The 19408-nt window shown below is 46.4% G+C and overlaps 1 protein-coding gene across 1 annotated transcript in view; it reads right to left on the bottom strand.

Moving 5' to 3' along the window:
• Positions 1-19408, bottom strand: part of Emilin2 (elastin microfibril interfacer 2) — a gene marked incomplete at its 5' end in the record, with an annotated part of 50571 nt that overhangs the window by 5265 nt on the left and 25898 nt on the right. The window contains one exon of the mRNA XM_015482218.1: positions 14108-16033. Within this exon, the coding sequence (XP_015337704.1) occupies positions 14108-16033 (1926 nt within the window). The remainder of the gene's footprint in view (positions 1-14107; positions 16034-19408) is intronic.

The raw sequence follows: 19408 nt of genomic DNA, 5'->3' as shown, positions 1-19408 counted from the left end.
ACTCTGCTGTGGAGACCCCACATCTATCCCCAGCCAGTGATGTATGCATATTTCAGGGAACCCCTCTCTGCAGTTGACATAGATCCAAAGGAGCAGGCATGCCCACTTGTCTCACCACACCCTGTGGATTACCAGTGGAAGGAATTTCCCACAGAGGAACCTCCTGATTCACATTTCTCTTTTTGAGATGGTCACTGTGACTCATCCAGAAGCTGCCGCCCATTTCTTCTCCAAATACATTCTCAGAACCAACCTTCCAGGAACCCATTCCTGAGCACCCCTCTAAAAATAACCAGTCTGACTGAGATTCCATTTGCAAAGGGAAAACAAACACCCACCTCCTCTGTTTGGTCCTGCGATGCCCCAGGATCCAAAGCTGCATAATCACAGCTGGGCAACAGTGATTGTGTTGTGGCCCAGTGTCTAGAATGAGCATTCTCTAAGGTAAATATGGCAGATCAAATGCATGCTCCCCTCCACCCACAGCCAGGTTCCCAGACCACCCCTAGAGAGGTTATTTCTCAAACAGCCTTTCCTAACCCATGTTTCATGTTGAGAATTAAGCCCTACAGAAAACGATTTGATCATTGTCTCGGTTCTCCCAAGGATGGTACTGAGCTAATTCCATTCTATGTACCAAAAAGTTCACTCATTACATACAACAGAATGGCTTCTGTCGCTGAGAAGGTCTGGGTGTGATAGAAAAACCAAGGCACGGGCTGGGGCTGTAGCTCAGAGGTAGAGCGCCCGCCTTGCACATGTGAGGCACTGGGTTCGATCCTCAGCACCACATAAAAATAAAGATATTGTGTCCAACTCCAATTAAAAAAAATTCAAAAAAAAAAAAAAACAACACTGAGGCAGAAGGCGTATAGACATGGGGACACTGGTATAAAAGCACTAAGTCAAAGTATATACACTGAATAGACCCCTTCTCCTGCTCAGCCCTGAAGACACTTGCTCATACCTCTGATCAGTTCTTCAGAATTGCCCCTGAAATGGAATCTAGTCATGAAACCCTATTTAGAGTTCACTGTTAAAGATGAACCAAGTAAGGGTCACCTGGAATTTGAGGAAAGCCACCAGTATGAAACAGAACAAAACAAGCTATCTAAACAACTAGTGAAACGGAACTCGCCTAGCACGTGTGAGGCACTGGGTTCCATCATCAGCGCCACATAAAAATAAATAAATAAACAAAATAAAGGTATTGTGTCCATCCACAACTAAAATATAAATTAAAAGAAATAAGAATATGATGAGCCTTTGCAGATTAGAAGTATGTTTGCCAAAATAAGAAAGTCTGATAAAAGGGTTGATAGACAAAATCAAGGAAATCTTTCAGAAGGTAGAACAAAATGATGGACAGGAGGAGGAAACCATAAGAAAATTATCACGTGGTGGTGGGGGCCTGGGGTTGTGGCTCAGTGGCAGAGTGCTTGCCTAGCACGCACGAGGCACTGGGTTCGATCCTCAGCACCACATAAATGTAAAATAAAACCTAAAACTTAAGAATAAACATTAAAAAAAAAAGAAAAGAAAATTATCGGATAGTCTTTCTAGAAAAAGATCAGAAAAACTGTAGAGTGGGGGGGGGGGGCGTAAGGAGAGAATGAATTTCCCAAACTGAAGAAAATTAAAGATCCTAGCATCATTGTTGAATAAAAAGTCTAAGTGCTATGGTTTGAATGTCCCATACAAAACTCAGGTTGAACTTAATCCCCAATGCAACAGGGGTGGAGGTGGGGCACAGGAGTGGAGGTGGGGCACAGCGCCAGGTGTTCAGGTCATCGGGTTCTCAACCTTACAGCAGGTGAATGTGATGGGAGTGAGTTATCTCCAGAGCAGGTTGTTATAAAGTGAGCTTATCCCCTTTGTGATTCTCTCATTCCCATGAGTTTGCTTGCCTCTTTGCCCTTTGAACATTGAGGCCCTCACCAGATGCCAGTATCATGTCCTAGGACATCCCACCTCCAGATTTGTGAGAAATCTCTTCTTTATACATTACCCAGTCTCTGGTATTCTATTATGGCAACACAAGAAGACTAAAACACCACAGCATATTCAGAACACTGAAGATAAAGAAAAGATACTTCGGGCTGGGCTGTAGCTAAGTAGTAGAGCGCCTGCCTTGCACATATGAGGCACTGGGTTTGAGCCTCAGCACCACAAAAGCAATAAATAAAGATATTGTGTCCACCTACAACTAAAAAAATATTAAAAAAGAAAAGAAAAGATACCACAAACTTTCAAAAGAAAACACATAAAAAGTACAAACCACAAGGGCATCATCAAGCTCTTCAACAACACTATGGAAAACCAGAAGTCAAAAGGACAATGCCTTCAAATATTGAAGGAACATAATTATTAACTTTAAATTCTATACCTAGCCAAAATACCCATCAATCATGAGAGCAAAATAAAGACATTTTGGGTTGAGGTTGTGGCTCAGTGGTAGAGCCTAGCATGTGTGAGGCACTGAGTTTGATTCTCAGCACCACATTAAAAAAATAAATAAATAAAGGTATTGTGTCCATCTACGACTAAAATAAGTAAATAAATGAAGACATTTTCAGAAACGCAATAGTTTAAAAGAAAACAGAACAAAACCCCTCAAAAGCGCCCTTTTCTTTAAAAGCTATTCCAAGTTCAAAGTATTAGACAAAAGGGGAATGAAGGGAAGGGAGGAGGGATAGGAATAGGAAAGGCAGTGGAATGGATCTGACATAATGAATCTGACATGCACATATATGCATAGACCAGAGTGAATCTCACCATCGTGCACAACCACAAGACTGGAATCCTAATTAGAATAAGATATATTCCATGCTTGTATAAATATATCAAAATAAATTCTATTGTCATATATAATACAAAAAAAAATTAAAAAATACTAAAAAAGAAAAAAAAAACAATTGAAACTATTTTCCACTGAAATAAAGGAGTCAGCCATGAAAAAGAGTCAGAAAGAGGGTCTCACACCAAAAAAAAGGTGCAAGCTGTTTCTTGAAGAACAACTAGTGAAAGCAGTCTCAGATTGAAAGCCTTAGAGTCAATCTAGAAAAATGACGGACCCAGATTGGATCAGAAAGAATTCCAGAAATGAGGTTTCCAATTTTTTTAAAAAAACGGAATTGGCCAAATGGCCTGATAAGTTTTATGGCAGATAAAATTATACTGAGAGGCTGTTGGGAGAATGGGAAGAATCCAAAATAGATATATAAAATCTAAGCAAGTACTGACTGCTAACTCGGAAAAGCAGTTAAAGAATGCAATGTGACCATGGGGAGCTATGGTGCTCCTAATAGCATAAATATTGAAAATTGATTTATGGTAGTATAACCACTTTGGAGTTGGGAGGAGAGGAAGCCAATATAAAATGTCTAAAGTTGATAAGTCAATTTAGAAGTAAAGAGGTAAATATCAAGGGGGGCAGGGAGGAACACCTGGAAAAGTCGTAGAAGGGAAATGGGGTGTGGGGGGTTAGGTTTCAGTATCAGCTTCTCAGTGCTATTTTACCTCTTCATATAAAATTTAATTGTAGGAGACACTCACAAGGGCCAGTTTCCACTCTTTCGCCTCCAACTCAAGCATGCTTGAGTGTGTTCCTTGTCTGTCTTCTTTCTTCCCCCTCATTTGCCACCGCCTGCCCCCAGCTCAGCAGCTGCCTTCCTCCCCGGCACACACACTTCCACCCCAGCCCCGAGCCCCAACACCTCCCTTCTCTTCTTGGATTTGCTCCAACCAACATTGCTCCTCTCTTTTCAATCATTTTTCCTTCCTCCATTCTGGTTCCTTCCTGGCTCTTTAGCCCAAGTTTATGTACCTCCATCCAAATTTTTAAAATACTTTTTCCTCAGTCCTACAACCCTGAATGAATTGCGATCAGCAAAATATCTTAAAATAGCTAAGCACGGCCAAGTATGGTGGTACATGCCTGTAACCTCTGCAGCTCAGGAGGCTGAGGCAAGGGGATTGCAAATTCGAGGCCAGCCTCAGCAACTTAGTAGATCCTGTCTCAAACTAAAAAATAAAACGGGAGGGGGATGTAGCTCAGTGGTTAAGCCCCTCTGGGTTCAATCCCCAGTACCAAAAATTTAAAAACAAATAAATTAAAAACAAATGGCAAAGTACAGGCCCCTCAGATGGGTCCTCATTCACCAAATCTCCTACTCAGTATTCTATCAGAAATCCACCATGGCTCTCCCCATCTCCCCTTCTAGTCCTCCATCTCCTGACACTGAGTCCCTCACCTCCTTTGGCAATAGCTACCTCGCTGGTGCCCAGCTCTCCTCTGCCTTTTCCTGGCTTTACGTGTTTCCTTCTGCTGTGAACACCCCCTAAAATAGCCTCTTCCAGCCCCCAAGCCTGAAATCCTAGTTCAAATACCACTTCCTCCATGAAGCCCTCTTGGATCTGCGCAGCAAGCCCTGAGCAAGCTTCTCTCTGAACCAGCAAAAATTGGGGCCTCCAGAGACTGTTGATTTTGTGTATTTTTCTTCTCCGGCTGTCTGGTGATGATACATCTTAATTATCTTTCATCCCCAGGGCTTGGCACAGAGCCTAGTACATGACGTTGAGCAACTGAAGGGTTTGGTAAATAAAAGGAGGCTGAAAATATGACAGGTACTATGGGTCATGCATGGCCTAATTGCTCTCAGCCATTAAATTGGGCACTTGAATCTTGCCCAAAATCATTGCCATTCTGGGGTCCCACTGGGGGCAGCACACATGGGACAATTTTTTTTTTTTTTAAATATTCATCACTCTCTCAACACCAAGGCTTATCACACCAAGTGGAAGGCAGAGAACAAAAAGAATGAACCAAGATACTGTCCAGGCCCCCAACCCTCCAGTCATCGCCCCCAGCCCCGGCCTCTCCCAGCCCAGGCCCCACCCACAGCGTCACGTGGCGCTCCAGCACAGACAGTTATTACCAAGTCACAACAAAGACTGGACAGTGATTCTGGAAGGATCCCTCTCCGTGGCTGACTGCTGCACGGAACACATGGTTCCAATTCACGGAGTGACCATTTGAATCCAACTCTTCGCAGGAGCCAAGTGTGACTCCCTGCGGGACATAATGCCTGAGGAATGAAGAGTCAGGGGCAGATCGGCCCCGAGGTACCTGGCCTGGCTGCCAAGAGGTGGGGGGCTCATGCCACCACAAGCAGGCGGGAGGGACCTGACCCCCAGCACTGGCTCCAACCCCTCTTCTCTGAAGCTCCTATTAAAAGACAATTTCAAAGAAACCTGCTCCCAACAAGTGCCCTGAGGAGCTGGGCTGTGGGAGGACCTGCGGGCATGGGGTTAGCCCTGCACCTGGCAACTGGGGGGTGTCTAGTCGATAAACAAGGAGCTGGGGACAAGGGCCAGCCTACACTGTTAGGGTCTGTGTTTGAGGCTGAAATCTCTTAAGTTATCAACCTTATCCATGCAATGGGCTCACCCTGCTGTGTCCTCCTGTCACCAGGCAGAATTCAACGCCCATCAGACAAAGTGAGGGATGTGAGGCATTCTGCTAACTGTAAAGCACTGTTCAGGTGTCAAGTGTAATCCATCCGAGGTCCAGTGGAGGTCAGACCATCTCCCTAGCATCTAAAGGGTGTCTCTGCCAAGCAAATGCTGCAACTGGAGTATTTTAAAAACGCTGATCCAGGCTTGAAAACAAAAATCCACCAAAATGCTGAGCAACAGAACACCGAGTGGGGGCCATGGGATGCTTTCAGGGAAGTCAGCCACACCAGTGGCAGAGCCCCAGTTCCTGGGAGGAAACCCCAGCCATCATGCCCTGGGCATGAGAAGCACCTGCCTCATCAAGAAATCAGAGAAACGGGGGCTGAAGGGACCCCGGGTGAGGAAGACTGGCCAGGAAGTGGCTGATAAGTCAGCCTGACAGGTGGGCATGCAAAAGGCCCCTCAGGGCTGAGAAGCAGCTCTTCAGAGAACCTGGATTGTTCTCTCGACAACACAGGAAGGGAAGCTTAGATGCATTGGAATAATCCACCAGGAGAAGTGGCCAACTCAAGGCTTTTTGCTGTGATTGGAATGAAGAGAAAAACAAAAAACAAAAAACCTCTCTCTGGCTGCATCACAAAAGGGACTGCTCTTCCTCAAGAGCAGAGACTGCACAGGCCATGCTGTAAAACACCAGTCCAGACGTGCCAACCTTGAAACCCCGTGGAACGGAATAGGCTAGCTAGGGAATGCAGATCTCAGTTTGTGCAAAGTAGGAACTAGAGAACGTTGAAATAGCAAGACAGCCTTGGCCAAGATCTCCACCAAGACGTTGGAACTGGAAAGGGCGTTGCTATCACTTTCCACAGAGAGTGGGGCTTACCTATCTGAGCATGAGCATCACTTGTGTTTTTTTGTTAAAACTTCACAAGCCAATTATAAAATTTATATGGATAAGCCATAGGGGAGGGGCATATCAATAACTGAATCAGGGGGCTGGAGTAGAGCACTTGCCTAGCATGCACGGGCCCTGGGTTCCAATCCCCAGCACTGCATGAAGTCAGAATAATTAGATGGAACAGTCTGTACAGGGCTCACACAGGCCCAGCCGACCTTCTGTGGGTGCTGTAGTGCCAAGATGGGCAGGTTATATTCTTTCTCCCTTCCTCGCCCCCACCCCTTGTTTCTGGCACCCCATTACCCTAATGGTTAATCCTACCTGCCACCTCCAAGGTGACCTCCCTTCCCATTTCAGAACCAGAGCTAGGGTTTGTTTTAATTGCACGTTGCTGGGGCTCACTTGATCCCTGCAGAGTGGCATCCCCTAAGTGAGCAGGAGTCCTCTCTCTATAAGGATCCCTTGCGGTTCTATGGGTGCAGCTATGGGCCAAGCTGGGATCTAGAACAGGGCCAGTACAGATTCCAGGTCACCATGGAGACAAGCAGCTGCCACTTATATCGACCAAAGAGCATTACAAAAACCAGATGCCCACAGGGCAGAAGGGTGTGAACTCTCAGCCTTTCTTTTTCCTTTTGTCTTTTTTGGGGGTGCTGATGTATACACACAGCTGATTTGGCCTTTATATAAAGTTGTAAGCCTGTGACTCAGCCCATCCACGCTGTCTTGGATCTAAATCAACCCCAACCTCGGCTGACGGCAAGTCAGTGGCCAAAGCTGTGATAACGCTGGCGACAGGCCACTCACCCTGGCCAAACTTCACGGCCCAACAGTTATTTTGATAGTCTGTGCTTTCTCATTCTTACTGCTTTACTTGGGCAACTTGATAAAAATAGGATTCTTAAATCCATAACACACCAAAGAAATCGTTGTGCTTTAGGTATGAGGTGTTCCCCCAAAGCTCATCGGAGACAATGCAAGAAAGTTTAGAGGCGAGACGACTGGGTTCTGAGAGCCTTCACCCTATCACACCTTAGTCCACTGGTAGGCATTAACTGGGTGCTAACTGTGGGCAGGGCAGGGTGCGGCTGGAAGAGGTGGGTCACTGGGGGTCTGTCTCCCTCTCCCCTTCCTACATGCCATGTCCTGAGCTGCTCTCCCCCTCCACAGCCTTCCACCATGATGTCCTTCCTCACCTCAAGCCCAGAGCAATGGAGCTGGCCTTGTACGGACTGAGGCCCTCTGAAACTGTGAGCCCCACGTAAACTCTTCCTCCTCTAATGGTTCTGGTCAGGTCTTTTGTTCACAGCCACAAAAAAAAAAGCTGACAAAAACAGAAATGATGTGATTAAGAGAATTCAAGTACTAGGAAGAAGGAGCCGAGACGTGAACAGAAGGGGATGGGAAAGAAGAAGAGGGAAGCCCTGCTGCGACCCAGATGATGTCGAAACACTGCTGCGGTGTGTAAGGAGCGCTGTCCCTTCCGGGGTGCGTGACGCAGAGGAAGAGACTTTCCTGACTCACAGCAGGGTCCTTCTGCCCACCTTCCTTCCTCAATACCAGCCTCCTTTCCCTCCCCAGCCAGAGAGGATCAGTGCCACCTGGGGCTCCATCTGGGCTCAGCATCACCTCAATGCCAGGCCAGGAGAAGGATCCACCCGCTGGGGTGGCTGCACCCAGCCTGTGTCACAGGCCAGGGCCATCTGGATGCAAGGCAGCAAGATAGACTACCCTTCACCCACTTCCTAGGATGGCAGACATCAGGGCACCCAGGATGTGCCCCACCCCAGGGACATGTGTGCATGACCACCTAAGGCCACTGGCTCCAGAAGGAGCAGAACCAAGCGCCTTGGGGAAAGAGGAAGAGTGCTCGAGATGGTCCAAGGACCGATGCTCCTGCCCACCCGTGAAAGCAGGAGCCAGCAGACCCGGAGCCCAGGGCCACACCCTGCTGGCCACCAGGCACAGAAAAAGGATCTAGAAACCTTTTCATTTAGAACCCGATTTGTCATGAGCTTCCAGTCAACGAGTTTGGAACGTGAAGTTGTGGGTGCTGGGAGGGGGGATTCAGAGGCGCCTACGCTTTCAGTCTGACTCTTAGTCCAGGGAAGAGAAAGAGAAGCCACCCTGTCGATCTGTTCCAGAGCAGCCCGCCTCCAGGCCTCGCTCTGCTCCAGGCTGGAGGCCTGGGGCTGCCTTGGAAGACAAAGGGACAAAGATCATCGTCCTCAGAGGGGAGAGGGCTGAACGGGAGGAAATACTGAGCGACCACTCTCCACTGCACAGGGGTGTCGATTCTCAAGCCTCCTTTTTGAGGTAGATTGTTCATCACTATCATTTCCAGTTCAGATGGATGGAGAAAGTGATGCTAGGGACACAAAGTCACAGAGCCAGTGTGGAGGAGCCGTGATTCCAAACCTGGGAAATAACAATCACTCCCTGGCTCTAATCTCCCAATGGTTTCCTATGGGACTGAAATCAAAATCCTTGGGATGGGGATGTAGCTTGGTGACAAAGCACTTGCTCAGCATTTGCAAGACCCTGGGTTTGATTCCCCAGTGTGCACACACAAAAAAATTCCATCCTTTATCACAGCTTATAAAAATCTGGCATGATCCAGTTCCGACCATTTTTTTGATCCATTGCCTATGGCCTTCCCCCTTGCTCATGTACTTGAACAACCTGGCCTTCTTCAATTAGGGCAAAGGCAAACTCAACCCTACCCCTTGGGGTGTTTTTGTTTGTTTGTTTGTTTTTGGTACCCAGGGGTTGAACCCAGGGGCACTCCCCTATCAAGTTACATCCCAGCACCCCCACACATACCTTGACAACTTGTTTTGAGATAGGGCCTCCCTACGTTGCCCAGCCTGGATTCTAACTTGAGATCCTCCTGCCTCAGCCTCCTGAATCACTGGGATTACAGATGTGTGTACCATGCCCAGCTCTGCCTGGACCATATTCTCACAGACATCTCTGTCGGGTTTGCTCCCTCTTTATATTTATGTCTCAACTCAAAGGTCATCTCCACAGAGAAGCCTTCCCTGACCATTCATCCAAAATAGATTCCTGTCCCCATCCTCCATCGCCTTCTGTTTCATCATTCCTCACGGCATTGATTGATCAATACCTGAAATCCAATATTTTCGCGGCTGCTCACTGGCCATCTTTCTGTTAGAGCGCATGATCATGAGGGCCGAGACGCCAGGACATGGCTCAGGAGAAACCTGATGATTGAGTGAATGAAGGGACTGGGGTGTAGAGTGAAGAGAGCTGAGGGTGAGACGGTGACGATGGGACACAGTGGTTCTTCATCTCTCCTAAACCAGGTGCCCTTCAGAGTGCTAGGTGAAAGCCACATCCCTCTAGCTAAAAAAATAGCCAAATGTCTGCATAACAGGTCAAGAACTGATGGGGGCGGGAGACTTGAGCCGGGAGTGGTGAGGCACATCTATAATCCCAGCAGCTCGGGAGGCTAAGGCAGGAGGATTGTGAGTTCAAAGCCAGCCTCAGCAATTTAGTAAGGCCCTAAGCAACTCGGTGAGACCCTGTCTCTAAATAAAATACAAAAAAGGGCTGGGGATGTGGCTCAATGGTGGGGTGTTCATGAGTTTAATCCCTGGTACCAAAAAAAAAAAAAATCCTTGCATCTATTTGAGCATCAGCTGTCTCCTGGGTAACTGAGCCCCATCAGGGATGCTGCCAAAGAACAGGATCTGTCGAGAGCCAATGGACTGAGCAGAAGCACCAGGGTGTGTGTATGTGGCCCAGAATCTGGTTAGGGGTCCAAACCTAAGCCCATCATCTCACCTTTGGTCCTGCACCCACTGAGGCAGGCATGATAACCACCATGACTACCCTTCCCACCTGGCACGTCAGCCCTGTCACCTTCAAGAGCCAACTTGCTGTGACCAACAGAATGAATGTGGCAGAAGTGATTCCGTGCTAGCTCTTGGGCCCCACCTGTAGGAGGCCAGCAGCGGCCCCTTTCTCTTTAGGAGTCCTCTGCCACACAGTAGGTCTGACTACTTAGGAACCATGTCGTGAGGAAGCCCAACCTAGCCACGTGGGAGAGAGGGGCGACGTGGAGGATCCCAGAGGTACCATCTGGGCCACTGAGTCAGCCTGGATCTTCCAGCCAACCGCCAGCCAAGGGAGGCTGAGTGGGCGGCTCGAGCTGATGCCACACAGAGCAGAAGAGCCACCCCGCTCAGCCCTGCCCAAGTTACCTGTCCCTGTACACAACAGAAAATGACACCTCCCCGTGTTTCAAGCCACCAAGATTTGGGGAGGTGGTCACCCAGCAATAAATAACTGATCCAGTCACATCACCTCACCTTGCCTCTTCCCCATCCCAGCCCTTTGAGTAAATACCTACTCAATCTTATAGGCTCAACTCAGGGGCCCCTTCCTTGGAGATGCCCTCCCAGACTTCCACAGCAGCTGTGGGCACTCCACCTGCCCCCCTGAGGCTCATCCATACCCCAGTCCCATGACCGTCATGGGAATGGGGTATGGATTTGCTTGCTTCTGTACCAGACTGTCATTTTTATCCACATGTGCCACACACAACCATTACCTACGTCCCAGGGGCTCAATAAGGGGTTATGTACTGAAAGAACAAGCCCTACACTATTTGTGCACACACACCACCTTTTTTTTTTTTCTTTTTTAAGATAGGGTCCAAGTTGCTGAGGGCCTCGCTAAGTTGCTGAAGCTGGCCTCAAACTTGCAAGCCTCCCAAGTTGCTGAGATTACAGGCGTCATCATGCTTTTTACAAATGACCGCATTCATTCTCTGCAGGCCTGTGTGTCTCTTTCCCGCTGTGCTAGTGAGGATCATGCCAGCTCATCTCTATATCCCTCACAGAGCTTTGTACACAGTCAGCGCTCAACTGACAGACATGTGACTTTCTCTGGGACCTTAGCCCCAGGGTCACCTGTGGAGCTTTGATGTCCAGGTTCTAGGTCTCCTAAGCCTGGGTGTGCTACAAGCTTGCATGAGGCTCTGTTTATTTCTGGCTCTTTTCAGTCATGGAAATTCTCAAAAGCCCATGCCGTCCACATTCACAATGGGTCCAGCCCCAAAGACCGTGTTTGAGAAGCCACATTCTGTCCAAAGGCATCCCTTGCAGCTCCTACTGCCCAGACAAATGTCAAACAGCAAATACAGCTTCCCACGCAGCCAGGGCTCTACAAACCAACTGGAAATATCTGGCCCAGTCTGTTATTATAAAGCACAGTCCAGACAGCATTGTCACCACAAAGGACAATCACTCTGTGAACACACACAGGTCTTGTGACCTCTACTCAACATTCCAGAGATATAGGAGCTGAGTGGGCCCAGGGAGGAAGGAGCCAGTCATATACAGTGCAGAGGGCGGGGCACGGGGAGGAGGCCAGATGCCTGGTCCTGTTCAAACTGGGTAACTCCTTATCTGCAAAATAAGCACCCTGCTCTGAGGTCACCGTCCAGAGCATTTTCCCTCCTGACTACATGGACCCCTTCCCACTCCTCCTGAGGCTCTCCCCAGGTGGGGAAGGGCTTGTCCACCTCCCATGTTCTAGCTTTCCATCTTTTTTAAAAATTTATTTATTTATTTTTTTGGTGGTACCGGGGATTGAACCTAGGGGTGTTTAACCACTAAGCCACATTCTCAGCAATTTTTTTACATTTTATTTTGAGACAGGGTTTCATTAAGTTGCTTAAGGCCTCACTAAGTTGTTGAGGCTGGCTTTGAACTTGTGATCCTCCTGTCTCAGCCTCCCAAGCACAGGGATTACAGGTGTGTACCACCATGCCCAGCCCGGCTTTATGTCTTAGCTGGGACCTAATCTTAAAATTCCACAGGCTCACAGAGCCCATGAAATCTCAGTCAGTATTTATAGGCCTGTGTCACCCAGAGTGAACAGAAGGAAAAGGTGACAGACCTGCGGGAGGTGGGGAGGAGAAAATAAAGACAGGGATGTCAGGAAATAGTTTCCTTCTGGGCACACCGCTGACCCTCTGCAAGTCCCAAGGGCCAAATACTCTTCATTCAACTCTGGGAAACACAAAGGATTTATATATAGCCCAAGTTCTACCTGTCACCAGCTGTGTGGCTTTGCACATATTTCCCTCTAGAGAAGGATGCACCTTCTCTGTGAGGCTGTCACAGGGCTCATCAGCTATGCCCTGAAGGGACTAGCCCAGCGCTGGTACACAGAAGGTGCTCAATAAATTGAATAAGGTGCTAAATAAATTGAACTCTCTTCTTGCTCCCTTTCACCTCCTGCATCCAGTTAGAAAAGGCTAGCTTATTATTGAGGCTATCTAAAGATAAGAATCCAGCCGGGAGCGGTGGTACATGCCTGTAATCCCAGAGGCTCGGAAGGCTGAGGCAGGAGAATCATGAGTTCAAAGCCAGCCTCAGCAACAGAAAGGTGCTAAGCAGCATAGTGAGACCCTATCTCTAAATAAAATACAAAAAAGGGCTGGTGGCTGCGGTTGTGGCTCAGGGGTAGAGCGCTCACCCAGCACGTTCGAGGCCCTGGGTTTGATTCTCAGCACCACATAAAAATAAATAAAATAAAATAAAGGTGTCCAACTACAACTAAAAAATAAAATGTAAAAAAAATTTCAAAATAAATAAATAAAAAGGGCTGAGGATGTGGCTCAGTAGTTGAGTGCCCTGGGTTCAATCCCTGGAAGAAGGAGAAGGAGAAGTAGGGGGAGGGGGAGGGGAATTCAGGTATATTCTATTAATAGGGATAGGCTTTTTTTAATATTTATTTTTTAGTTGGACACAATACCTTTATTTATTTATTTTTATGTGGTGCTTAGGATCGAACCCAGGGCCTCGCATGTGCTAGGCGCGCACGCTACTGCTGAGCCACAACCCCAGCCCCAATAGGGATAGTTTTTATGTTATCGGTTACAAATAAATTTAGAATTTTTTAAAGTGGGAAAAAAAAATAGAATTTAGATATAAGAGAAGCTCTGTCCTTCAGGGATTATGTGTTTAGCCACGAATAACGAACAATGGAATGTATTACTCAAAACTATCAAGAGACTATTCATTCATTCAACAAATATGTGTTGAAAGTTTAAGGTGCTACAAGCAGTCCTCTTACCTCTTCTAATGCACTTCCAGATCACAGCACCACGGGACTTTGGACAGTGACTGCCCCTAAACTGCTTTTACCCAGGGTCCTGCCCAGGTCTTTGGAAATAAATATGACAGCATCCTATCCACAGCATCCTATCCACCATGATCTAAGCCCTAGATTCTAGGGAGAGGGTAGCAACCCAAAGACAATGATGATAAAGCTTTTGATGACATAAATAGGTGAAGCTTGGAGAGAGGTGACCAGGTCAGCATCTAGGGGACTCCCCAGGTAGAGATGGGAACAGCAATACCCCCTGTCCAAGTTGTTGTGCCAAAAATCTGACCCCAAATCGTAGTGCCCCGGCATGTAGTGTCATCGATACTTGGCCATCTATCTGTAGCGAAGGGTCAGTTTTCCTTTTTAACTTCCAATTTGGTGATCTTGTAAGATATGTGGATTTTGTGTTTGAATGCCAACGTGACATCAAATTCGTTTGAAAGCTTTAAATATACACTCTTAATGCCAGCCTTTATCTCATTGCTATTGAACACCAAACCATTCATGAACTGGCACTAAACCCGGAGCCACACTTGGGATTAACTCCACAAACCATCCAAGAGGCACCACAAATGCACACAAGAAACGGAACGGTCAAGTTCAACTTACTTGCCGATGGCTGGAATTTGATCAGATCTTGCAAGTCAGTAGAAATCTGGAAAACGTGGCTATAGAACTGCTGGACGGAACTCTTGAGGCCGGAAATGTCTCTGGAATGCGACCTGAGTGTCCCGTTCATCTGCCTGACACAGTTCCACAGGCTGCTGACGTGCCTGTTGAGCCCCTCTTTGATCTTCTGCAGACTCCCAGACATGGAGTCCAGCTTGCTGCACGTTTTCTCCATATGCGACACCCTGTCCTCAACCACAGAGACCCCCCTCTGGACCCCATGAATATTTTCCTTACAAGTGTCCAGCTCAGACAGGACCTGGCTCTGGAGCCTCTGCCACCTCTCCTCCAGCTGACCGCAACACTGAGCCACAGGGTCCTGGGGAGACGGGAGGGTCTCCACCATCCTTTCTTGCTCACCCACCTTAGTAAAACCACCTGCTGCAGCATTTTTACCTGCTTTACAATTGCTCACTTCCTTCTGAAGATGAGTCACATCATTACCTGTGTGGTTTAGTTGAGAATAAAGACGACTAAAATCTTCTCGAAGCTTCTGGATGTTACGCTCGGTTTCTTGAAACTTCCTATACATCGTGTCATTGAGAGATTTCAAAAGGCTCAGGCTATCACCCGCTAGGTGGTCCTCTCTGTTTGGTACAGTACCTTCCAACCCAAGATGTCCTCCCTGGAAGTTCTGCAGGAAAATGTCCTCAACCATTTGAACTTTGTCCTGCAGGTGGTTTAATTCTATCAAGACCTGTTCATTGCCTGATCCAGACAGCCCAGGCAGGGCTGCCCCTGGGGGACCAAATTCACCACCAGTGTCATTGGCCACTTGTAGGAGGATGCTCCCCAGACGGTCTTCCAGAGAGTGTATTTTCTGATCCAAAAGTTGCCTCAAGTCATCGACCTCCCCAGAGATGATCCCCCGGAGGGTTTCCTCAATGTAAAAGCAATGTTCTTCCGCGTTCTTCTCCGTCACGTTGATCCTTGCATCTAGTTCATTCCATCTGGCATCAAAGTCCACATCTGGTTCCGGAACCATGAGGCGGTCAAACTCGTTGTCCATCCGACCATTCAGCATTCTGGTGGCTTCCGCCACTCTCTCGATTTTCTGCTCTAACGTCTTGAGCTGCTCACCGAAGTCGCCACCCTTTTCCCTGCTGCAGCAACTCGGCTGGGCTGGAGGATCCTGCAGCCGGGCTCGAAGGTCGTTGATGTCTTTTTTCAGGCTCGCCTCCTTCTCCCCGATCAGCTCTATCACCCCCAGGTAGCTGCTGCCATAGTCGTCACACTGCTGCTGCAGGCCAACCAGCTTGTACTCACATGTGTTCTTCAGGTCGGCCAGCTTCCTGTCCATCCCCTCCATGAGCTCCTCTCTCAGAGCATCGATCTTACTGTCCACGTAGGCTTGGTAGAGCTCACTGGTGGTCATGGTCACCGTGGGGCCCTGGGCAGCCTCCTGCAGCTGTTTGAGCTGCCCTTCGTAACCCTTCACCTTCCCATCCAGCTCTTCCAGCTTGTCACTCTTGGTCTTCAGAGTATCTCTGACTTCGGCCAATTCAGACTTAATGTCCTTCATACCAGATTCCTTACTACTGAGGACTCCGGGAGGCTGGGCTCTTTCTGTGTCTCTGGCAATCTCACTGCCAGGCCCTGGCTGGGGATGCGGGTCGCCCAGCCATGAGGTCGGTTTGCTGGCATCATCCTGAGTAGCATGTTTGAGATTTTCGTTCAGGTCTGAAATGGAAGACTGGAGGTCGAGAACTGTCCTTGTGAGTCGGAGAACCTTCTCCTCAAGCATCTGAATTTTCTTATCCTGAAGTTCTTCAGGCCCCTGTTTGGGATCCACCTTCTGACTCGGTTCTCCTGCACGAGTTGGTGGCGAAATGTCCGTGGGGTCTGAGACTTGGCTTGGTTCGTTATCTGTTATAAAGAAAAGGTTGGACCTCAGTTAACATCTGCTGCAAAGACAATAAACAGGGGTACCTAGAGGACATGCTTAAATCTTCCCTTACAAGCCCCCTATCTAACTTAGGTAATTATTGTGGTGGAGTAGAAGACAGGATGGGCTTTGGAGTCAAACAAACCTCTATGTACCTCCGGCTCTGCTATTTACTGTTTGTACTCAAATGAGTTAATTAACTTCTCTGAACTATAATCACTTCATCTATAAAGAGGAAGGATAGGGTCTACTAGGATTGTTAAGAGAAAATGTACATATCATATACAGGCCATCCATGGTCCCTTTCACCCTGAAGGGAAATAACTACTTTGTCATGTGAACACGCTGTTGCCACATTAGTGAAATGTGGCCACACCCAGTCATTGACTGCACACTGTAAAGCCATAGGAAGCCCCCCATTAGCAGTTGGAAGGTATGATGATATATAATATCAGATCACTTGAGGTTATCCTCAAAACCACTCCTGAATGTTCTTTTAACTTTTATTAGCATCCCTATGCTAAGAATCTTATAGACATCCCTTGGTCTTATGAAGAGGTCAATAAAACTAAAATCAAAGGACAGATATAGCAACTACTACACTGGTGTCTCCTAATAATAAGCCATCTAGCCATATATAGTAAGATGCCTTAGGTCAAAGATCACAGACATTCAATTTTTGGTAGTCCTATTTTGATAAAATATCTCCCAAGGAGACAGTCCAAATAAAAAAAAATGATAATGATAGCGATGAGTCATAAAATGGAAATAAATTCATACAGAGATAAGTAATCTAATATTAAAAAGAGGCTATCAAGGGGCTGGGGTTGTAGCTCAGTGGCAGAGTACTTGCCTAGTACCTAGAGATACTGGGTTCAATCCTCAGCACCACATAAAAATAAATAAAGGCATTGTGTCCATCTGCAACTAAAAAATCAGAAATTTAAAAAAAAAAAAAACCTGCAGCAAGAGAATAAGACAGGAGCCATGCCCTAGACAGGGCTCCCGGAAGGGGACCAACACTGTCCACCTGGAGCCCACAGGGAGGAGACCATGGAAAGTAAGTAGAAGAGGTCAGACATGTTGGGAATTGAACGCAGCAACCAACGTACTACACTGAAAACAAGCAAATTGAGAAGGTTGCAGATATTTGTTTCTTCCGCCCCTAAACTTCCACATGAGATGAGAGCAGCAGCTATTATTTGTTAAAATTAATTCTAACAAATAACTTAGTTGTAAACCAATGCTGCAATTCAGATGCCCCAACTCCCAAGAGCATCTGGTACCTGGCACAGAATAATAAAGAACACTTATTTGCCATACTGAAAATTTACACTATATCTCGGGACCGAAAACATAAATTATCAAGTCATATATAAGTGAAATGCTATTCTGGGTGCAATGGGGTTGATATTAACTTAAGTATCCCCCCAAAGCTCACATGTATGTGAGACAATGCAAGAACATTTAGAGGTGAAATGATTGGGTTATGAGAGCTGTACCCCAAACAGTGAATTAATCCCCTGGTGGGATTAACTGAGTGGTTACTGGAGGTGGGAGGGTGTGGCTGGAGGAGGTGGGGCACATGCCTTTGTGGTATATATTTTGTGTTCGGCATGTGGGGCCTTTCTGCTTCCTGACCATCCTGTGAGCTGCTTCCCTCTGCCACACTCTGTTGCCATGATGTTCTGCCTCACCTCAAGCCCCAAGGAATGGAGCCTGGTGTCTACGGACTGCGACGTCTAAAACTCTGAGCCCCAAATTAAACTTTTCCCCTTCTAAATTCGTTCTTGTCAGGTCTTTTAGTCACAACAGCACACACACAAAAAAAAAAAAAAAAAAAAAAAGCTGAAATATTTATCTCCTCTACCACTGGTGATTGTGTAAATTGCTATAAATATCTTTAAAGGATATTACAGTACTATGTATTAAAATACTCAGATCCTTTTGACCCTGCAATTACATTTCTAGAAATGTATTCCAGAAAATAGTCAATGACAAAACAAAATTTAACAGAGAAAGACACTTATTCAAATACAATATACAATATTGTATCAAGACTATGTTCAAACAATCATATTCTTTGAAGCTATTAAGTGATATTGTAGAGGACTGGGGTTGTGGCTCAGTGGTAGAGCACTTGCCTAGCAAGTGTGAAGCATTGGGTTCGAATGTCACACCACATATAAATAAGTAAAATAAAAGTCCATCAACAACTAATAAAAATACTTTAAAAATGATATTGTAGGATATTTAATGGCATGAAAGGTTATTATTGATTGACAAGTAAAAACTCAGTTGCTGGATCAAGAATAAGCATTTCCTTTTACTTCCTCCTAAAATCCCACTAAAATGACAATGAAAAAGGGAGGGGACCAAAAACCCCATCCAACTTATATATTAAGAATTGGAATCAGAATGGCTAAGAACTTCTTAATAGCAGTATTGGGAGCTAGATGGAAAATGAGCAACGTTTTTAAAATTCTAAAGGAAAAATATTTCCAAGCAGAATTCTGAAACTAGAGTAAAAATATTTTTATAGTATGAAGTATCAAAAAAGTTTACCTCCTACACAATCTTCTCATGAAACTACTAGAATGGGCTAGGGGTGTAGCTCAGGGGAAGGGCACTTGCCTAGCATGTTCTATCCTTAGCACCACAACAACTGAAAAAAACTACTATAGGATGTGCTCAAGCAAAACAAAGGAGTAAAATAAGAGAGTGAGCAGGGAGATACAAAAGAAAATGGGGAATTGAAAAGAGGCAGGTTAAGACCCCAGGGTGACGGGGAAAGAGGATGACAGTCCAGATGGGAGGTATGAGGAAGCTCCTGGAGATGTTTCTTCGAGAAAATGAAGCTGCTGTGTCTGAACATAATGAAGGGACATTCAAATAACCAGACAAGGATTTGGGTTGAAATAGGAAACGCACACCAGCGTGCACAAACACACACACACACACACACACACACACACAACCAAGCAAAGGAAAAATGTAAGACAATTATTAACTATAGAAAATCAGAATTCTGTGTAGGAAAGACCCATTCATAATATACCACAGGGCTTAGCTGTAAACATGAGCCATATAATTGACAATACAGTATAAACACTGAATATTGGCGTTAGTTAAAAATATGGTGTTTTTTTCTGTATGGAAAGTAGGGGTTTGGGGAATAGACGAAAGATTGTTAAATCCTCAATTTCCACAAAAAGAAGTCAATAGATACGGAGGTAAATTTCAAGAGATTTATCTGAAGAGCTTAGAGCAGGCTGGGGTGTGGCTCAGTGGGACAGTGCTCTCCTAGCACGCAAGAGGCTCTGGGTTCCATCCGCAGCACAGTGGGGGGGGGGGGG

This window comes from Marmota marmota, unplaced genomic scaffold (assembly GCF_001458135.2).
Source record: "Marmota marmota marmota unplaced genomic scaffold, marMar, whole genome shotgun sequence".
Taxonomy (NCBI): Eukaryota; Metazoa; Chordata; class Mammalia; order Rodentia; family Sciuridae; genus Marmota; species Marmota marmota.
Note: the sequence above shows the minus strand (reverse complement) of the source record. Positions and strands in the feature narration are given on the sequence as shown.